General features: G+C 49.1%; 1 protein-coding gene and 1 long non-coding RNA gene across 3 annotated transcripts; one reads left to right on the top strand and one right to left on the bottom strand.

Moving 5' to 3' along the window:
- Positions 1 to 88: 88 nt before the first annotated feature.
- LOC137442537 (uncharacterized) lies at positions 89 to 17651 on the bottom strand. The gene is made up of 3 exons (XR_010987701.1): positions 17497 to 17651; positions 447 to 609; positions 89 to 327 (listed from the first exon to the last, which is right to left on the bottom strand). It is a non-coding gene; the product is annotated as an uncharacterized lncRNA (long non-coding RNA).
- LOC137442533 (torsin-1A-interacting protein 1-like) lies at positions 3078 to 11646 on the top strand. Of its 2 annotated transcripts, none has more exons than XM_068141429.1 (6): positions 3078 to 3257; positions 4169 to 4365; positions 5055 to 5345; positions 5491 to 7263; positions 7645 to 7740; positions 8530 to 11646. In XM_068141429.1, the coding sequence occupies exons 2-6, from the start codon at positions 4332 to 4334 to the stop codon at positions 9321 to 9323; spliced, it is 2988 nt and encodes a 995-aa protein (XP_067997530.1). In that variant the 5' UTR covers positions 3078 to 3257; positions 4169 to 4331; the 3' UTR covers positions 9324 to 11646. The 2 variants fall into 2 exon arrangements, with proteins under 2 accessions (XP_067997530.1, XP_067997529.1); XM_068141428.1 differs by having other exon boundaries at positions 7645 to 7806.
- Positions 17652 to 18009: the final 358 nt, after the last annotated feature.

Genomic DNA, 18009 nt, shown 5'->3' with positions numbered 1-18009 from the left:
GCTTCAAAGATGCTGAGGGCACTGGAGCACCTCTGTGAGGAGGAAAGGCTGAGAGACATGGGGCTGTTTAGCCTGGAGAAAAGTGGATCTGATCAATGATGATCAATAAGTAAAAGGACAGAGGATGTCAAGAGTATGGGGCCAGACTCTTTTCAGTAGTATCCAGTGGTAGGACTGTTACGAAATGAAGGGGTGAGGTGGGGAATTAATAAAACATATGAATTATTTATTAATCCACACCCCTCCCCCCATGTAACTATATACAAAGTTATGAAAGTGTACAGATTTGGTGTTCAGTTGGAAATATCTTCACAATGGAGAGATAAGCTGTAACAAAAGAGTTTAAGAAACAGTAAGTGGAAAAAGGTAAGTCTACAAGCGGAGAAGCCCACTAACAAGAAGCAGGCAATTCCCCGGAGACCAGGAAATATTCCAGTTTTACTCACGAGGTGGCGTTAGTAGCGGAGGATTCCTCTTACGGTCTCCGGTTCTTAGGGAATCCTTCCAGAACTGCAGGTTTATAATCCACACGCACGATCCAAAACGCCAGGCAGAGCGAGAGGGAGCGCTCTACAGCGAGGGAGCTGTGCAGCTAAGGAAGCTTTCCAGCTAGGAAAGAAGCGCACACTTTTCGGCTCACTCCCTTTTAACATCTCAGAGAGTAATTGCCAAAGCACAGGGTTCTGACACGTAACGTGGGGAAGGGTCCAAGTGCGCCGACCCCGGCCCTAGGTTTGAAAGATGCCTTCTGCCTCCTATCTGTGCTTTTCTCTTTCCCCAATCCTTACTCAAGGAGAAGGGGAAAAGAAGGGGTTTGAGCACACTACCACAAGGACAAGGGGGGCACAAACCATAACACACTTTCTCTGGAGACTTTCTAAACCACCCAGCTTGCTGTGGGACAAGAAAGCAAGTTGATTCAACTTTAGCATGTTTTGGGACCAAGGTCATTTATAATCAGCAGGTGCTAGCGTTAAATGAAGATCTGCCAAGCTGTCCTGCCAAACAGCTGAAGGAGGGAGTCTTAAAAAGATAAGAAGTTCCTGTTTTGGCTAAAACTGATGAAGCAGGGCTCAAACAACAGACAACACCCAATCTGAAAGCAGATTCTGAGGGTAGGGGTGCCTGAGTGAAGACTGTTGCCTAATTAACTGCAATTTTAATACTAAAGTTGGCACCTCTCAATATGCTAATAAGGAATCTTAAGTACATATTAAACATCTATGATTATGTTACTCAACTTTCCTCCCAAATCATGCTAAACATCCCCTAGAAGGCAGGGACAACCTGAATTGGGGTATAAAACCCATGAGTGGGACCTCTCTGGGTGCATTGCTTCTGTGAGCCTCTGTGTGGGCCAGCATAAGCACTGTGACCAGCTGCACCAGCAGAGGCTGAGATGAGGATGGTTGATGGGCTGTGCTCCTTTTCCTCCATCCAAGACAGAGACACCTTTCTTGGTCAGAATTGTGCCTTCACTATACAGCTTAACTTGTGCTGCATTTCTGTTTTATATGAGAGCTATTGCAAAGGTTTCTGCCTCTGACTGCATCAGATGCTACTCAGGATTTATTAATCTGAGATCATCTTGCAATTAGTACATTTATCACCACTATTTGGTGGACTGTAAGTTAACCATGGAACAGGAATGTGCCCTTGTGGCCAAGGCAAACAATGGTATCATGAGGTGCATTAAGAAGAGTGTGGCCAGCAGGTCAAAGAGGTTCTCCTCTCCCTCCACTCAGCTCTGGTGAGACCATGTCTAGAGTATTGTGTTCAGTTCTGGGCTCCCAAGTTTGAGAGGGACAGGGATATACTAGAGAGTGTCCAACAAAGGCAGTGAGGGTGTTGGACTGGAACATCTGTCTTAGGAGGAAAAGCTGAGAGACCTGGGGCTGTTTAACCTGGAGAAGAGAAGACTGAGAGGAGATTTTATCAATGTTTATAGATATCTGAAAGGTGGATGTCAAGAAGAAGGGGTCAGTCTCTTTCCAGTGATGCCCTGCAATAGGACAAGGGGCAATGGATACAAGCTGGGACACAAGAAATTCCACTTCAACAGGAGGAGAAAAGTTTTTTACTGTAAGGGCGCTGGAGCACTGGACCAGGCTGCCCAGAGAGGTTGTGGAATTTCCTTCTCTAGAGATTTTCAAGACCTGTCTGGATGCATTCCTGTGTGACCTGCCCTAGGTGATCCTGCTTTGGCAGAGGGGTTGAACTCAATGATCTCCAGAGGTCCCTTTCGACCCCTATGATCCAACCCCCTATGATCACCAGCAGTCCTGAACTTGTATCTGTTGCTTTAACCAATTAAGCTATTTAATTGCTTTGACTTTCTGAACTTGTGTCAGAGCAAGTCCTTATTGGGTTACTTGCAATTTTGAAAGGTGAATGTTAATCTTGCCAAATAGTTCCAGCAGATGTCTTGAACTCTGAGACAAGGATGAGAAAGAGAGAGGGAACGGGGGCAAAAAGAGAGAGGGAACGGGGGCAAAAAGAGAGAGGGAACGGGGGCAAAAAGAGAGAGGGAACGGGGGCAAAAAGAGAGAGGGGACGGGGGCAAAAAGAGAGAGGGAACGGGGGCAAAAAGAGAGAGGGAACGGGGGCAAAAAGAGAGAGGGAACGGGGGCAAAAAGAGAGAGGGAACGGGGGCAAAAAGAGAGAGGGAACGGGGGCAAAAAGAGAGAGGGGACGGGGGCAAAAAGAGAGAGGGAACGGGGGCAAAAAGAGAGAGGGGACGGGGGCAAAAAGAGAGAGGGGACGGGGGCAAAAAGAGAGAGGGGATGGGGGCAAAAAGAGAGAGGGGACGGGGGCAAAAAGAGAAAATGTGAAAAAAAGAGGAAAAGAAAAAGAGAAAAAAGAGGGGAGAGGAAGAGGAAAAAAAAAAAGGGGGGGGGGGGGGGGGAGGAAGAAATAAAGAGGAGCAAAGAAAAAAAAAAAAAACAAAAAAGGTCATCGTTTCCTGAACGCTGCAGGGAGTGACCGCTTTTCACCAAGGAAAAGCTGCCTGCCTCTGGCAGGAGGGAGGGAAGGAAAACTACAACTCCCAACAGCCTGCTGGCTCCCGGGGAAGGGCAGAGTTCGCTGTCACGTTGACAGCGGAGGATTAAGGGTGTGCATTATTGGCGCCAGGGCTGTCCTGCTACCACAAGAGCCGAAGGGACTCTGGGAAGGGCAAGCGGAAGGGCCGGCGCTGGCCTCTTCTTATCACCCCTCTGTTTCACTTCACCGCTGTGACCAGCTCCGAACCTGCCTGGGTAAGCGTCCGGTCCCGCAAGCCACTTTGTGCCTCTGACTTCCTTCTTCTGCCAGAGCGTCACCAGCGGGAACAGCGCAGGGGAGGGGAGGGCGAGAGCCGGGCGACGGCGAACAGCAAATATACCTCCCCCTGCCACACACACTACCAAAGCTTGTATTTAGCAACGCAACTCGGCTGTAGAGACAGCGCAGGGTGGGGGATGGTGCCAGAATGGCTGCTGACGAGGCTGGGCTTTAGGTTTGCGTATCGAAATCCGTACGAACAGGGGAAAGTTTCTGGGGAGTTTTCCATGCTGTCCATTTTTCCACAGCCTTATTCCTGTGCAGCTCTCCAATCATAAAGCACTTCAGCAGAGGGGGAAATATGGCTGGGGGGCATGTAGGACAGTCAGGCTGCTGCTCCGTGTTCCAAACACCTGGGCATGGCACTGCTCAGCCCCCTCGGATGGGTGTGAGGGGCGGGTGGGGGTAATGCTGTTGCACGGGGAGTGGTGTTTCTGTCAGGAACGTCACCTTCCAGTACCACCATCTCTAGATCTGACACACTGGAGTGGGAAGGGTAAAGTGGAGCAGGCTCATTTCTCTTTATTGACCCAGCTGGTGACATAGCAAGTGCCCAGAAGCATACAAGGCAGCCTGCTAAGCCCCAGCCTTTGGGCTTGCCGTCTCAGAGCACAGATAACTGAGTCCATCCAGCTGAGAAAGATGTGCCTCAGCCCACTAGCATGTCCCAAGTTAACTGTGGTTTGCATTACCCCTTGAACTGCCTGCCAGAAAGCAGAATAGCTTTGGCTCCTTGGGCTGAAGTTCATGGTTATCAGTGGCATACATCCATTTTCACACCACCTTGGTAATCGTGGAGGGAGGAGCCTCCTTCTCCACCACGAATCACTGTGTTTCTGCTTGTCAGATTTACCGGCATTTAGTTACAGTTCCCAAGGTCAAGAAGGGACGGCTCTGTGAGAGGGTTTGGTCAGCCACTTGAACACTAGGGAGACCAGGGAGTCTCCTTATGACGGAACAAGAAAGTGAAACAAACAGTGCAGAAGCCAGAGCTCCAGGGGAGAAAGAAAATGGAAGAGAATCCAAGCGTGGACCTGTCTGAAGGTAGGTGAATCCTCCATCTACTAGGAAAAATCCCTTTCAGTGGTGGTACAGGAAATACAAGCAAAAAAACCCCAAACCCAACCTTCTTTTCCAATCCAAGAAATGCAAGTGGCTTTGTTTGTTTTTGTGTGGTTTTGTTGTTGTTGTTTTAAAGGGTGGAAGATGAACAAGTTACTGTCAGATTTGTATTTCCAGCTGCAACAAACTAAGACTCTGCATCTAGGGTGGCAGCACAAGGAAAGATAAAGATGGAGCTCCAGTCTGGGAGAGCTTTCTTCCGTGCATCCTAGTGCTTGCTATGTACAGATGCTTAAATAATCAGTCAATTTTCCACCAGCTATGGATGGGAAAAGAAAGGAGGAGGCAGAGCAAGGCTGTACAGGAAGAAAAAGGGTGTGTGTTGTCTTCTAAGGGAGCCATTGCTTGGAGACTGCTCTGTCATCATCCTGCTTGTGGGAGGTGTTGAGCAATTTCATCTGCATCACCTGTGATTTCCCCTCCTTTCCTTCACCTGTCTTGATCTCAACTCATGAGTTTTCTCACTTTTGGTCACCCTCTTCTCTCCTCCACCTCACAGTAGTAGATGTTTCTGAAAAGCAAGAATTGGAACCTTTACAGGGTGGTGGTAAAGCACTGTGTTTTCTTGATTCCTGTATGGATACATGATGTTGTCAAATCTGATCCCACAGCTGGGCCAGCACAAGATGAGATGGAGAGCACAGCAGAGCATCCTGCACACCAAGAGACCACCCAAGAAACACTTGAGCACCAAGTGACAAGCAGGTGGCCTGAGACCTCCTGCAGACCAGAGGACGACCCTTTGCTGTGTAAGTCACCAACTGCTGATGGAGGAGAGACATCACTGTCAGATTTACCTGGCTCAAGAGTAGGGAAGGAGGTTCCCCAGGGAACTGAAGTATCTGTGAAGAAAAGAGATGATGTCTCAGAAAGATCCCAGGATAAAAATGACTTGGATGAAGGTGAGTCTTTCCCTTTCTCTGTGTACAGCATTTTGAAAATGCTGATAACTGGGCCTTAGCTTAGAAAAGGCAGAATGGGAGAAAGGGTTATTGTTCTTCTGCTGAAAGAGACTAAGCATAGCTCTATGAATTTTATGCCCTACAGCCAAGCTGGCCCATGATAAAATGGACAGCAAAGGAGAAAACCCTGTCCAGCCAGAAACACCGGAGGATCAGGAGCCAAGCAAGCAAGGGATAAGTCCTGCCCAGCCAGAAACATGGGAGGATCAGGAGCCAAGCAAGCAAGGAGAAAACCCTGTCCAGCCAGAAACACCGGAGGATCAGGAGCCAAGCAAGCAAGGGATAAGTCCTGCCCAGCCAGAAACATGGGAGGATCAGGAGCCAAGCAAGCAAGGAGAAAACCCTGTCCAGCCAGAAACACCGGAGGATCAGGAGCCAAGCAAGCAAGGGATAAGTCCTGCCCAGCCAGAAACACCGGAGGATCAGGAGCCAAGCAAGCAAGGAGAAAACCCTGTCCAGCCAGAAACACCGGAGGATCAGGAGCCAAGCAAGCAAGGGATAAGTCCTGCCCAGCCAGAAACATGGGAGGATCAGGAGCCAAGCAAGCAAGGAGAAAACCCTGTCCAGCCAGAAACACCGGAGGATCAGGAGCCAAGCAAGCAAGGGATAAGTCCTGCCCAGCCAGAAACATGGGAGGATCAGGAGCCAAGCAAGCAAGGAGAAAACCCTGTCCAGCCAGAAACACCGGAGGATCAGGAGCCAAGCAAGCAAGGGATAAGTCCTGCCCAGCCAGAAACATGGGAGGATCAGGAGCCAAGCAAGCAAGGAGAAAACCCTGTCCAGCCAGAAACACCGGAGGATCAGGAGCCAAGCAAGCAAGGGATAAGTCCTGCCCAGCCAGAAACATGGGAGGATCAGGAGCCAAGCAAGCAAGGGGAAAGTCCTGCCCAGCCAGAAACCTGGGAGGATCAGGAGCCAAGCAAGCAAGGAGAAAACCCTGTCCAGCCAGAAACACCGGAGGATCAGGAGCCAAGCAAGCAAGGAGAAAACCCTGTCCAGCCAGAAACACCGGAGGATCAGGAGCCAAGCAAGCAAGGGATAAGTCCTGCCCAGCCAGAAACATGGGAGGATCAGGAGCCAAGCAAGCAAGGGGAAAGTCCTGCCCAGCCAGAAACCTGGGAGGATCAGGAGCCAAGCAAGCAAGGAGAAAACCCTGTCCAGCCAGAAACACCGGAGGATCAGGAGCCAAGCAAGCAAGGAGAAAACCCTGTCCAGCCAGAAACACCGGAGGATCAGGAGCCAAGCAAGCAAGGGATAAGTCCTGCCCAGCCAGAAACATGGGAGGATCAGGAGCCAAGCAAGCAAGGAGAAAACCCTGTCCAGCCAGAAACACCGGAGGATCAGGAGCCAAGCAAGCAAGGGATAAGTCCTGCCCAGCCAGAAACATGGGAGGATCAGGAGCCAAGCAAGCAAGGGATAAGTCCTGCCCAGCCAGAAACCTGGGAGGATCAGGAGCCAAGCAAGCAAGGAGAAAACCCTGTCCAGCCAGAAACACCGGAGGATCAGGAGCCAAGCAAGCAAGGAGAAAACCCTGTCCAGCCAGAAACACCAGAGGATCAGGAGCCAAGCAAGCAAGGGATAAGTCCTGCCCAGCCAGAAACATGGGAGGATCAGGAGCCAAGCAAGCAAGGGGAAAGCTCTGACACAGCAGAAGATGATGCTTCATCAAGAAGCAAGAGCTCTGACAGTAAAATGACACATGTGGATGTGACTGCCAGAGAAGATGCCACCAAGGATCACTTGGCAGAGAAGAGCGTCAGTGCCCCTGTCCTATATTGGGAGCCAGAAGAGCATGTAGAGCAAGAAACCCAAGAGAGTGGATCCCAAGGCATGTTAAGGAGCAGACATGGAACCAAAGGTGAGCTGATGGCTGCACACTGCTGCTCTTCCACCATGCATGTGCCTAGATCTTCCTCAGGTGTGCTCTCTAATGTCTGTTGGCAGTTTTCCAGAGTTAAGCAGGAAAAGAAGAAATTAACTGCCTTCTCTTTCTCTCTCCTTTGGCTACTACCCTGCTTTGAAAGGCATGAAACCATAATGCCCTTTGCATTGCCTTCTCCTTCCCCTGCCCAAAAAGCAGAGAGAGCTAAGGCTCAAAGCAGTATTAACCCAAAGATGTATTCGCTTCTAGATCCTTCCCTCAGCTGGGAGCTCCTGGCAGCTCAGTTGCTTTTCTTACTACAGCTCAATTTACCTGCTCCCTCAACAGTGAGTGACATGTTTCTTTCTCTTACTGTAGGGTACACAACCCCAAAACCAGAGGCTCAGTCCTTGCAGAATGTCACCACCCAAAACACAGACCAGGAGAAGGCCAAAAAGTCCCTCCTGTGGAAAGGTGAGGAAAAGAAGCTTCCCATTCGTGTTGTTCATCGACCAGAAGGCACTCATTCTCCAGGATCAAGTAATGAAGCACATTTAATTGCTCTTCTCTGTCAGGATCCTTCACAGCCTCTTGTGAGGGTTTGAGGGAAAAAATATCCCCTCAAAAATAGGCTCAGTTTGAGCCTGTTTTGCAGGAAGCACCCTGGGAGGTCTGATGGTCTCCTATGCTGATGGTCTCCCTTCCCAGTCCTCCTGTGTGTCATGGAGCCCCAAACAAGAACCATGATGCTGATCTGCACCAGATATTTCTCCTGGTAAAAAAAGACCCTGCTTTGCTAGCACTTGTTTCTGGGCCTCACTGTCCTCCTTTTCTGGGCAGACGCACAGTAGTCCAGCATAGCTAGAAGGGAGGCAGTGAACACAGCATTTTAACTGGGTCAAACACCTCCATGGGAAGATGCTCTGAACAATCATATACTTTAAATAAAACAGAGAAGGAGGGAAGAGAAGAAATCTTGGGGCCAGCTGTGATTTCCTCAGGAAATGGTGCACCATTGCCTTACCTCCATCTCTGGAGCTGTAGCCCACTCCCCCTCATCTGATGTGTAGGAGCACAACATGGAGTAAGCAGCCTACTCACCACTCTCTGGTGCCCAGGGAACATGCCAACCTGAGCCACTTGCCTAGCACAGAGGCTAAGGGAGGGGAAGGAGAGCCTTTGTAGTTACTTTCCAGCATATCACTGCAGGTCACTTGAAACTGATTTCTGTTCCCTGTCTTGGGTCTCTCCCCTTTTGAACAGGGCTTGTTGTCGTGAGCCTCGTGTTGGTCTGCTTCTGCATATACAGCTTCTGCAACCCAACCTCCGAGGGCCAGCAAGCCTCTAGGAACCCCACTGTGGAGGCATTCCTGGCTCAGTTCAGCCAGCTGCCACACAGCTTTCCAGGTCAGAGTCCCCAGCTATGGCTTCGTGGACGCAAGTTCCTGCAGAAGCACCTCAATGCATCCTACAACACACAGCCAGCCATCATCATCTTCACAGCTGCCCGCAAGGGAGAGCAGACCTTGCAATGTCTTAGTGCCCATGTGGCCAACACCTACTCAGCTGCCCTGCATTCCAAAACAGTCCAGATCAATGGCAAAGATAAATCCAGGCTCCAGAGTGACCAGGCCAAGCTGGAGGTGGACTCGGAGCTGAGCTCAGCTTTCTGGGCTGGTGACCGTGCTGCAGTGATACACCACTTCGAGTTGTTGCCAGCAGAGTCCACCCTCATCTTCTACAAGTACTGCGATCACGAAAGTGCTGCTTTCAAGAATGTGGCCCTGCTGCTGACTGTGCTGCTGGAGGAGGAGATGCTAGAGACCAACATCAGCCTCACGCAGGTGGAAGAGAGGGTCCGTGACTTCCTCTGGGCCAAGTTCACCAAAACCAGGGCCTCCAGCTCCTACGACCACATGGATTCTGACAAACTGAGTGGGCTATGGAGCCGCATATCCCACTTGGTCCTCCCGATCCACCCAGTGCAGACCATTGAGAAGGCAGGATGCCATGTTAACACCGTGTCAACCCAGGGACAAAAGCTGCCACAGCTCTGAGAAGGGTTGGAAAGATGGTCCTGACTGACTCTAGTGCAGGTGGAGGCACAGTCCATGCTATTTCTTTTCAATTTGTTTCTCTGCCTTCCTGGGAAGAGTCTGACAAATTGATCCAAGCCATTGGCCAGCTGGGTTCTGGAGATGATAGATCACATGCATCTTTCTGGCAGATAGAAAGAGTGGAAAATTTAGACTGCTAATTGCACAGGAAAACATCACTGTGTGGGGAGGCAGGAGGGAAAACAGGACTTTGCAGGTAGCATTTCTGTCCTCAGGAAACACGTAGGTAACGTACAAAACACCAGAAAGATACTTCCTTCAGTAGCTCTTTCATTTCTCCCTGCCTCTCAGTTTGCTGACATCACATACAGTCTCATGATGTACTTTATCCAGAAAGTTTCTCTCTCTTTATGGAGAGCCTGGAATACAGAAAGGTCAAATTCCCCAGAGCCCAGCAATTTGAAGGCATGCTTCAAAAAGAAAGCCAGTTTGGTAGTCAAGGGTTTGACCAGTCAGTCCTGACAACAGCCCCACTTGCACAGGTTGAATGACACCCAGCAAAGACCAGATCCTAAATACAGGATGTTCAAACAAAGCTGCCATTCAGAAGTCCCTTAAACATGAATTACAAGAAATTTCAGGTTGTCAGCACTGAAACACTGCACTAAAGGGATGTGATCTCATGAGGGGAATCCCATATGCCTGAGAAGAAGCCTGGAAGGCAGGGAGCAATGAAATAGAAACCATCTAATTGTTGAAGCCTCAAAGGATTGTACAGGTGAAAACAGTTTAACTTGGTGATACCTCCTTTTAAAAAGTCCACTCTTGATCGCTTTGCCACCACAAGACTGTGACTATCTCTTTGGTCTGATGCCTCAGCTTTGGTCTTAGAAGACAGACTGCTCTTTACCCAGATCTCTGGTCTGTGTGTAGAGCAGGGAGCTGTCTGTCTGCCTGCCTCTCCCCAGCAAACTTGTATCAATGAATGTAAATGTTAACACTGATATTTATTTCAAACCACATAGGGTAGCACAACAGGTCCTTGTCCTCCAGAGGTAGATTTACCTCCCTGCCAAGCAGTTGGTGCTCTAGCATATGCTAAAGCAACTAGGAGGAGAGCTGGGATTAGCTGCTAAACACAAAAATCTCTGGTGTTAACACTAAAAGCCCTCAACAAAGCAGGGTGGTTCCTTACTGTGCCTCCTCTTCTGCATCCCAGGAAGAGAAATCCAAGTCCTGGGAACACTGTGGTGACCCTGCATACTGCCTTTTTTGCAGGTGCTCTGGGGCAGAACAGCCAACTCAAGGAATACCTGGAGGGGCTAGGCACAGGTTACAGCATTTATAATAACCCAGCAGTCAGCCTCAGGTGTTAGCCCTTTGTGCCTTCAGTGCTGCCTGCCAGAGGAGGAGCAGCTGAAGCAGCTGAAGCAGAACATGGCTTATTTACATATAAGCAGCATGACTGGGGCCTTGTGGGGCCAGGTTCTGTGCCCAAACAAGACATGACCCAAGAACACTATGGTGTTTTTGCAGGCAGTGCATCTGAGCACTGCTTACAGCAACTGGACCCTGGCACTGGCCAGGTGTTATGCCAATGGTGCCTTGCTGATCTGCCCCACCAATGGCTCAGCTGAGTGAGGCACAGCCCTGCATCCTAAAACCACAGCCTATCTCTTTTTCCCTTCCGGCCATGTGCCTTGACCTGTCTCAGGAGATTTGTGGCCATTAACTTGGAGGAAGGGGCAAAATGAAGGGAGAGGAGGAGATTATATTTTCAAATTCTAACCAAAAAAAAGATATATTTTTAAATTTTTTTTGTTATTTGTTTTGTTTTATTGTGTTTTGTTGGCTGGGGACATGACTGTGACAAGTGCTGGGCGAAAGGCGAGTTACCTGCTGGAGCCCAGCAACAGCAGGCCTGCCCAAGGCATCGTTTTGTTACAAGATAAAGGTTGCTTCCTCCCATCCTTCTTTTTTATTGCCACACACTACTTTGGTAGCAGACAACACTGTTTCTGTTCTGCAGGGTTCAGTATGGGTGTTGATGGAAGAACTGGTGAAGAGTTAATCATACTGTGTCAGTAATCCTGAGGGAAACTGTTTGAACGTTGTCTCTCAGTGTGATGTCCTGTGTTTGTAATGCATAGCCAAGGTATGCAAGGGCAGCTTCACACTGCTTGGGCACATCGCTGTAAGCATTATCCACCCTAGCTGTTCCAATACAGAGATACTTTGATGGCCTTTTAAAGACAAAGTATCTGCTTGCTTCTGAAACAAGTCTGCTCTTTAAAAATAAATAATGAGATTGTGAAGGAAACCAGCAATGTCTTTGAAGTGAGACTGGTGTCTTAACCCTATTCTGTTGGTTTTTTTCCCTAGCTATTTTGAGTTCAATAAGCAAAAGAGGATCAAATTGGAAAAAGTTTTGCTCAGGTCAGGGCTGTAGTTGTGCAAACAGAGAGGTTTTTGTTTTTCCCAGAAAAACTCCAAGCAACCTTTTCCCATTTGCTTGGGGCAAACATTCACAGTTTTTTTCAGCTAAAGCAGAACTAAAACCAAACCCCAAGCAGCTGCTGAATTTGATACAGACTGAAACATACTAAGGTTTGCATAATACTTAGTGATGATTATTCATAGGAGCACAGAATTGTCAGGGTTGGAAGGGGCCCCAAGCATCATCTAGTTCCAACCCCCCTGCCTTGGGCTGCCCAGAGCCACATCCAGCCTGGCCTTAAAAACATCCAGGGATGGGGCTTCCACCCTGAAACCCACTGATAACTGAAATATTTTAGAAATACAGAAAGCAACTATTTCTCATTTCAACACTCTGGCTCAGATCAGTTCCACACAACACCACACCACCTTGGCACCCCCCAAATTCTTATTTGTTGTGGTGAATTGTTTTGCCCAGCTCTGGCCTAAACAGAGAGCTCAAATAAGAATTATTTGCCTTCTTGTTTAGGATTTTCTTCAGTCCCTATCCAGACCCTGGCAGCCACTTACTCACAACATTGGCATCTGTTTTCACACAGATGTTCATGGGATCAGTTGCCACAAGTAAACATCATTTATCTGTTTTCTGGTGTGAGAAATCCCAAAGATTCCTAGTGTCAACAGCCAAAACCAGGCAGAAAGCTCTTTTAAATGTGCCAAACACAAACCTTGTGCAACACTCTGAAATGGCCAAGCAATTCTACTCCAAAAGGAATAGATATCAATGAAGGCTGACCTTCCTACATGCATTTCCACACCATCCCCTTCCTCCTGCATGTCAGTGGGGCTGGCCTTGGGGTCACAGCAGGGGCTCAGCAGGACCCTTCTAGCCAGAAATAAGGTTCCCTTCTTCCCAGAGCATGAGTTAATCCAAACCCACTGTACTCTGGTGTGTGCTTTGCTGTGGCATGGGTGCAGTAGCCACAGAGTTCCTTTTGAGGGAGACCACCACAGAGGACATAGGGCACGGCCAAGAGCAGATGCACCTATAGCAAGCTCCAGAGGAAGTGAAGTTCCCTCATCCCACCAACTCTTCTGATGGCTGACAGAGGTCAGAGCAAGACCAGGATGAAGCAGAACATGGTCCAGCTCTGCACCACATGAGGTAAATTAATTTATTCCTTCTGGCACCACATCCACCTGTGCCAGGGACAGCTCTTCCCTTCCAAGTGTTGCCCCACACCTAGCTCCTAATCCTTTGGCAGCATTTCTTCCAGCACATGCACACATTGCCCAAGCATTGCAAGGGTTTGGCTGGAGTTCAGCAGCTGTCTGCTATTATATCAATACTAACACTAAACTAGTTTTCAATTTTTCAAGGAAAATGTTTCAAATTCTTCTTGGGACACAGGAAGTTTCACCTCAACATGGGGAAAACCGTCTTTGCTGTGAAGGTGATGGAGAACTGGAATAGGCTGACCTGGGGGTCTCCTTCTCTGGAGACTTTCAAGACCTATCTGCATGTGTTCCTGTGTGACCTGCCCTAGGTGATCCCACTTTTGCAGGGGCCTGGACTTGAGGGTCTGTGGAGGTCCTTTCCAACCCCTGCTGTTCTATCATTCATCTACAAAACAAAACAATCAAACAAGCACAGAAACAAAAAACCCAAACAACAAACAAAAAGAGCTCATATTCTACTTGGCCTATTAAATAATGATCCCCCTTCCCAACTCTCTTTCCCAGTTTTCCTTTTCATCCCACTCTGCAGCAGGGAAGGATGTGCTATCATAGGGCATCCAACAACCCCAAATACTACCTTGAAAACCGCATAGCAGCTCAGCTGAGGGGGCAAACCCCCTTCTGGAAGGTCAGTCTGGACTGCTCCAACAGAATATTAGCACTGATTATACATTCAAGCGTGACACTGCTTTGGGAGCTGACATAAATATGTCATCCCCAGAGTTCTAAAATGGGTGGGCCAGCCAGCACTGCACAGGCTTGGCATGCCACCCTGCTCTCCCTGCAGCATCCCTGCTCCTGCCACTGGAACACCTTTCTACCACTTTGCACCAGCACTGATTACAGCTGGAACAAGGCAGGATGCCAAGGTAGGTAGTGAACCCAGCTAAGTCATGCCTCTCCTGTTGAGGTTTAACTTAGAAACAGACTAGTTTTGGTGAGAAGGACCTTTAAAACTCACCTAGTCCAACCTTGCTGCAGTGAGCAGGGACACCTGCACCTAAAGTTGCTTAGAGCCATGTCCAGCCTGACCTGGGATATTTCCAAGGACTAGGCATCTACCCCCTCTCTAGGCAACCTATGCCAGTGTTTCACCACTCTCAGTGTAAAAAATGTCTTCCCTTTTTCTAGTCTACATCTCCCTCTTTTAGTTTAAAATCACTATTCCTTGTCCTCTCACCACAGGAAACCTCTGGTAGCTGGTCTACCCTCCTGCTGCTCCATGCACAGACAGGCTCTGCTGCTGCAGGGCTGGGCCCTCAGAGGTCACATTTAGTCCTACAAAACCTCCATTGTAAGAGAGATTTGCAGATATTGGGAGCTTAGGACTATTTTTATTTCTTTCCTTTGCCTCTCCAGGAGAAGCAGCCACACAATGAACTGCACAAAGGAGCCTAGCCTCAGCCTGTGGGATGCAGATCCAAAAGCCTTCAATGAAAAGGCTGAAAGAATACAGCCTGCAAGTGTGTTTCTCGCACAGGGAGGGGGGCAAAGCCATAAGCAGGCCTCCTGCTGGCCTCTCCCCGCTTTGGCCGGCCTGTGCAGTTACGCTCAGGCTAAGGAGAAGGCTTTTGAGATCCCTCGTGAGGGCACTCGAGAGCTGAGGATCCTCTCAGAGCCAGAGCAGAGGCAGCAGCGTGGTTCCACACGAGGGATGACAAACAGCCTCCGCACACCAGGCATCCTTTAAGGTCCGCTCTATCCTCCACCCCAGCAGCCTAAGGACCACTTAGACAGTTTCTGGTCGTAGTGATCCCCACAGAGGAGCAGACCTGGCTTCTTCCCGCAATTGCAAATTGAGCTGAATAAAGCCACTCTCCCCGTGTCAGCAGAGCTGTTCTCTTGGAGCTGCTCAGAGTGGTAGAAAGGAGGACTGGCCATTTCCCTGGTCACAGCTCGTGTTTGCAGAGGGGAGCCTTGGGCCACACAGGTTCCTCCTCACAGGGAGAGCAAAGTCCAGTTGTTGTTTCTGCTCCTGGGGCCAGGAAGGGGCACCTGTGCTGGGGCAAGCAGCAAGTAAAAGCTGCTGAGTTACTGGGATTGACTAAAACCCCAGTGCAACGCCCTGCAAGCCTGCTATCAAAACCAGTATCATTCCATCAGCCTGGTCAATAGGAGGAAAACAGACACAGAGAAATAAAGCAGTGTCCAAAGACCTTTACACTCCAAGCCAGTTTCTGACATGCATCTTTCTAAACTCCCAGCTCCTATAATTATGATCCAAGGAATTTTCCCATGGAAGGACAATAGTCATCTGTGAATTGTGAGCAGAATAAATCCTTTTCAGGTTCTGTTAGAGGATGGTCTAGAGGTCCAGTCCTGCAGGACCTAAAGCCACAAACATTGCACCTCCTCTCCAGAGGCAATATGCTTTTCTTCCCCTCCTGACTGTGTTTGGAAGTGTTTTGGAGAAACAGCTGATGAAACCCAATTCAGAGATACAAGAGGTTGAAATAATCCTAGGCAACTTCCAGAGTGCAGGGAATGAGTGCAAATCAGACTTCCTAAGCATCTCACACATCCAAATGTGGCTGGCACCTACAACATAACATACTAGCTGGCCCTAGCTCAGTTGTGGTTATGTAGAGGCTGTTGGGATGAAACCACACATCATTTCCCCACAAAGGGGAGATCATCAACCTTATGAATCCTTTAAACACTTCCTGGTGGTAATACAGGCCATGAAACTGGGAAGCAACAGAGGAAAAGCCTCTTATAATGTAGAGTTGAATGCAAACCCACAAAGGGCTCTGTCAAACCCTTCCATACACTGGTTACCCAGGAGTGGTGTCAAGGCTACAAGAAAACCTTTATCTCCCATACCCTTGCTCCCACACTGAAAGTAATCAAAATCTCCTTTGAGCAGCAAGAAAAGACCCACACTGCTTAAACCCTGGGTATAAAATGACAAGGAGCATTTTAGCCTTGTCTTGATGCCTTGTGTACTGCACTTGCATCATCCTTGAGTGCAGAAGAGACTGGGGAGTTGTGTTTGTGGGACAAGAACAGGACTAGCAAGAAAGGTCATGAGAGAGGGGACGCAGAGGGGCCCAGTAGGGGAGGGCATTGCAGGCCACCTGGATATGTCCCGTCACACTCCCTCAGCGCCTCACACAGATCTCCCTCCACGGATTGTCTCTGCGTTGAGCAGCACTCAACAGCCTTCCGCCTCTCAGAGTGCCTGCTCAGATACTGGTTCTGAGGGGCTGTAGATATCAGAAAAAACTTCTTCACTGGAAGGGTTCTCAGTGGAACAGGCTCCCAGGGGAGGTGCTGGAATCCCTATCTCTGGAAATATTTTAAAGATGCAGAGATGTGGTGCTGAGGGACAGGGTTCAGCACCAGACTTGGCAGAGTTAGAGAATGGTTGGACTCAATGACCTTAAAGGTCTTTTCCAACTGAAACGATTCTATGATAAGATCAGAGGCACTGAAACTCCTGTGAGACCCAGAGCACTACAGACTCCCCTGCTCAGCTGGAGACAGCCCCCACTTTCCTTCTAAGGCACCGCCTCACCACCACCTCTGTATCTCTCAGCAGCTTTGCTTATCTGCAGGGCAGAAGATGGCTCCAGAAGCACATTACACAGGGCTCAGCAGGGCAATAAAACCAAGAATTGGCTCTGAAGATTTCTTCCCCCCCCTTTGTAGAAGGCAGCTCATGGCATAACCATATTATTTGTCAGCACTTCTCACTCTCATTTTCTCTGGATGGGTCAGAAGTGGATGGCCTTCCTCCTCCCCTTGCCCCCCTGCCTGCTAGCAAACAGCTTTGATCAGGAGTCCCTCCCCAGTCCCCCCTGCTGACACCCCTCCATCATCCTTCTTCCCTTCCTCCACCATGAGGCTGAAACCCCTGGTGGGGGAGAAGCAGAGGACTCAGATCACCTTCCTACGCTAATTACAGAACATCTGGCAGGCATAAACTGCTGCTCCTCAGCTGCCTGCCCCAGGGTAGGGACACCTGATGCCATTTTTTGCACAGCTTCTGTCCATTGCTCACAGCAGTTAGGTCCTGGGAGTGCCTAGATGTGCCAGCACTAAGACTCACAGCTTCTTGCTAAGAGTTGCCTTCTGATCACAAACACAGCAGGAGGAGATTGAGACCTTTCAAGTTTCACAGTTCACTATCTCAGTGTGCCCGCCTGAAAGCAGCACCTGAAGACAGGGACCAACAGATTTCTTTAGCCTGGAAGGTCCCAGAGAACTTATGGGGGCTTCTGAGATGACATTGCATTCTCTCAAAAGACCTCAAGCAGAATGCTGTGAATAGGTTCAAGCTGCTTGATTTTGCACTCTGCTTTTTGCAGTTACTGAATAGAATAACAGAATAAACCAAACCAGGTGAAAAGAGGCACAAACTGACTTGGAGGAGAGCAACTTTCACAAGAGTTAAGCTGAACTTTGGTATGTAACTAAACAAACCATGGGTGAGAACTGGGGCATCTAGGCAACTATATCCTCTCTTAGTATGGACCAGGTCATCAGGTTGGCTCACCATGAGGCCATGATGCATTGATGAAGTCAGCAACAGCAGTTCTCCATGTCCTGGGTGATGTTTCCCTTCCACCCTGAGAGAGACTGAGACAGTTTGGAGTTGTTCAGCTTGGAGAAGGCTTTCAGGACACCTTATTGTGGCCTTTCAGTACTTAAAAGGACCTATAAGAAAGATGGGGACAAACCTTTTTTAGCAGGGCCAGTTGTGACTGGGCAAGGGTTGATGGTTTAAGACCAAGAGGGAGATTCCAACTAGATGAAAGGAAGACATTTTTTACACAAAGTGGCGAGACACTTACCCAGGTGGTAGATGCCCCAACCCTGGAACCATTCCAGGTCAGGTTGGACTGGCCTCTGAGCATCTGTTCTAGTTGCAGATGTCCCTGCTCATTGCAGGGGGGTTGGACTAGATGGCCTTTAAAGGTTCCTTCCAACCCAAACCAGTCTACGATTCACCGTCACTTCCCAGGATGGAGATCTGCCCTCCAGGGCCACCAAAAGGGACGCACCAACA

Source organism: Melanerpes formicivorus, unplaced genomic scaffold (assembly GCF_026170545.1).
Source record: "Melanerpes formicivorus ecotype bairdi unplaced genomic scaffold, bMelFor1.0.p_v2 SCAF_7, whole genome shotgun sequence".
Classification (NCBI taxonomy): domain Eukaryota; kingdom Metazoa; phylum Chordata; class Aves; order Piciformes; family Picidae; genus Melanerpes; species Melanerpes formicivorus.
This window is presented reverse-complemented; position numbering and strand designations above follow the sequence as displayed.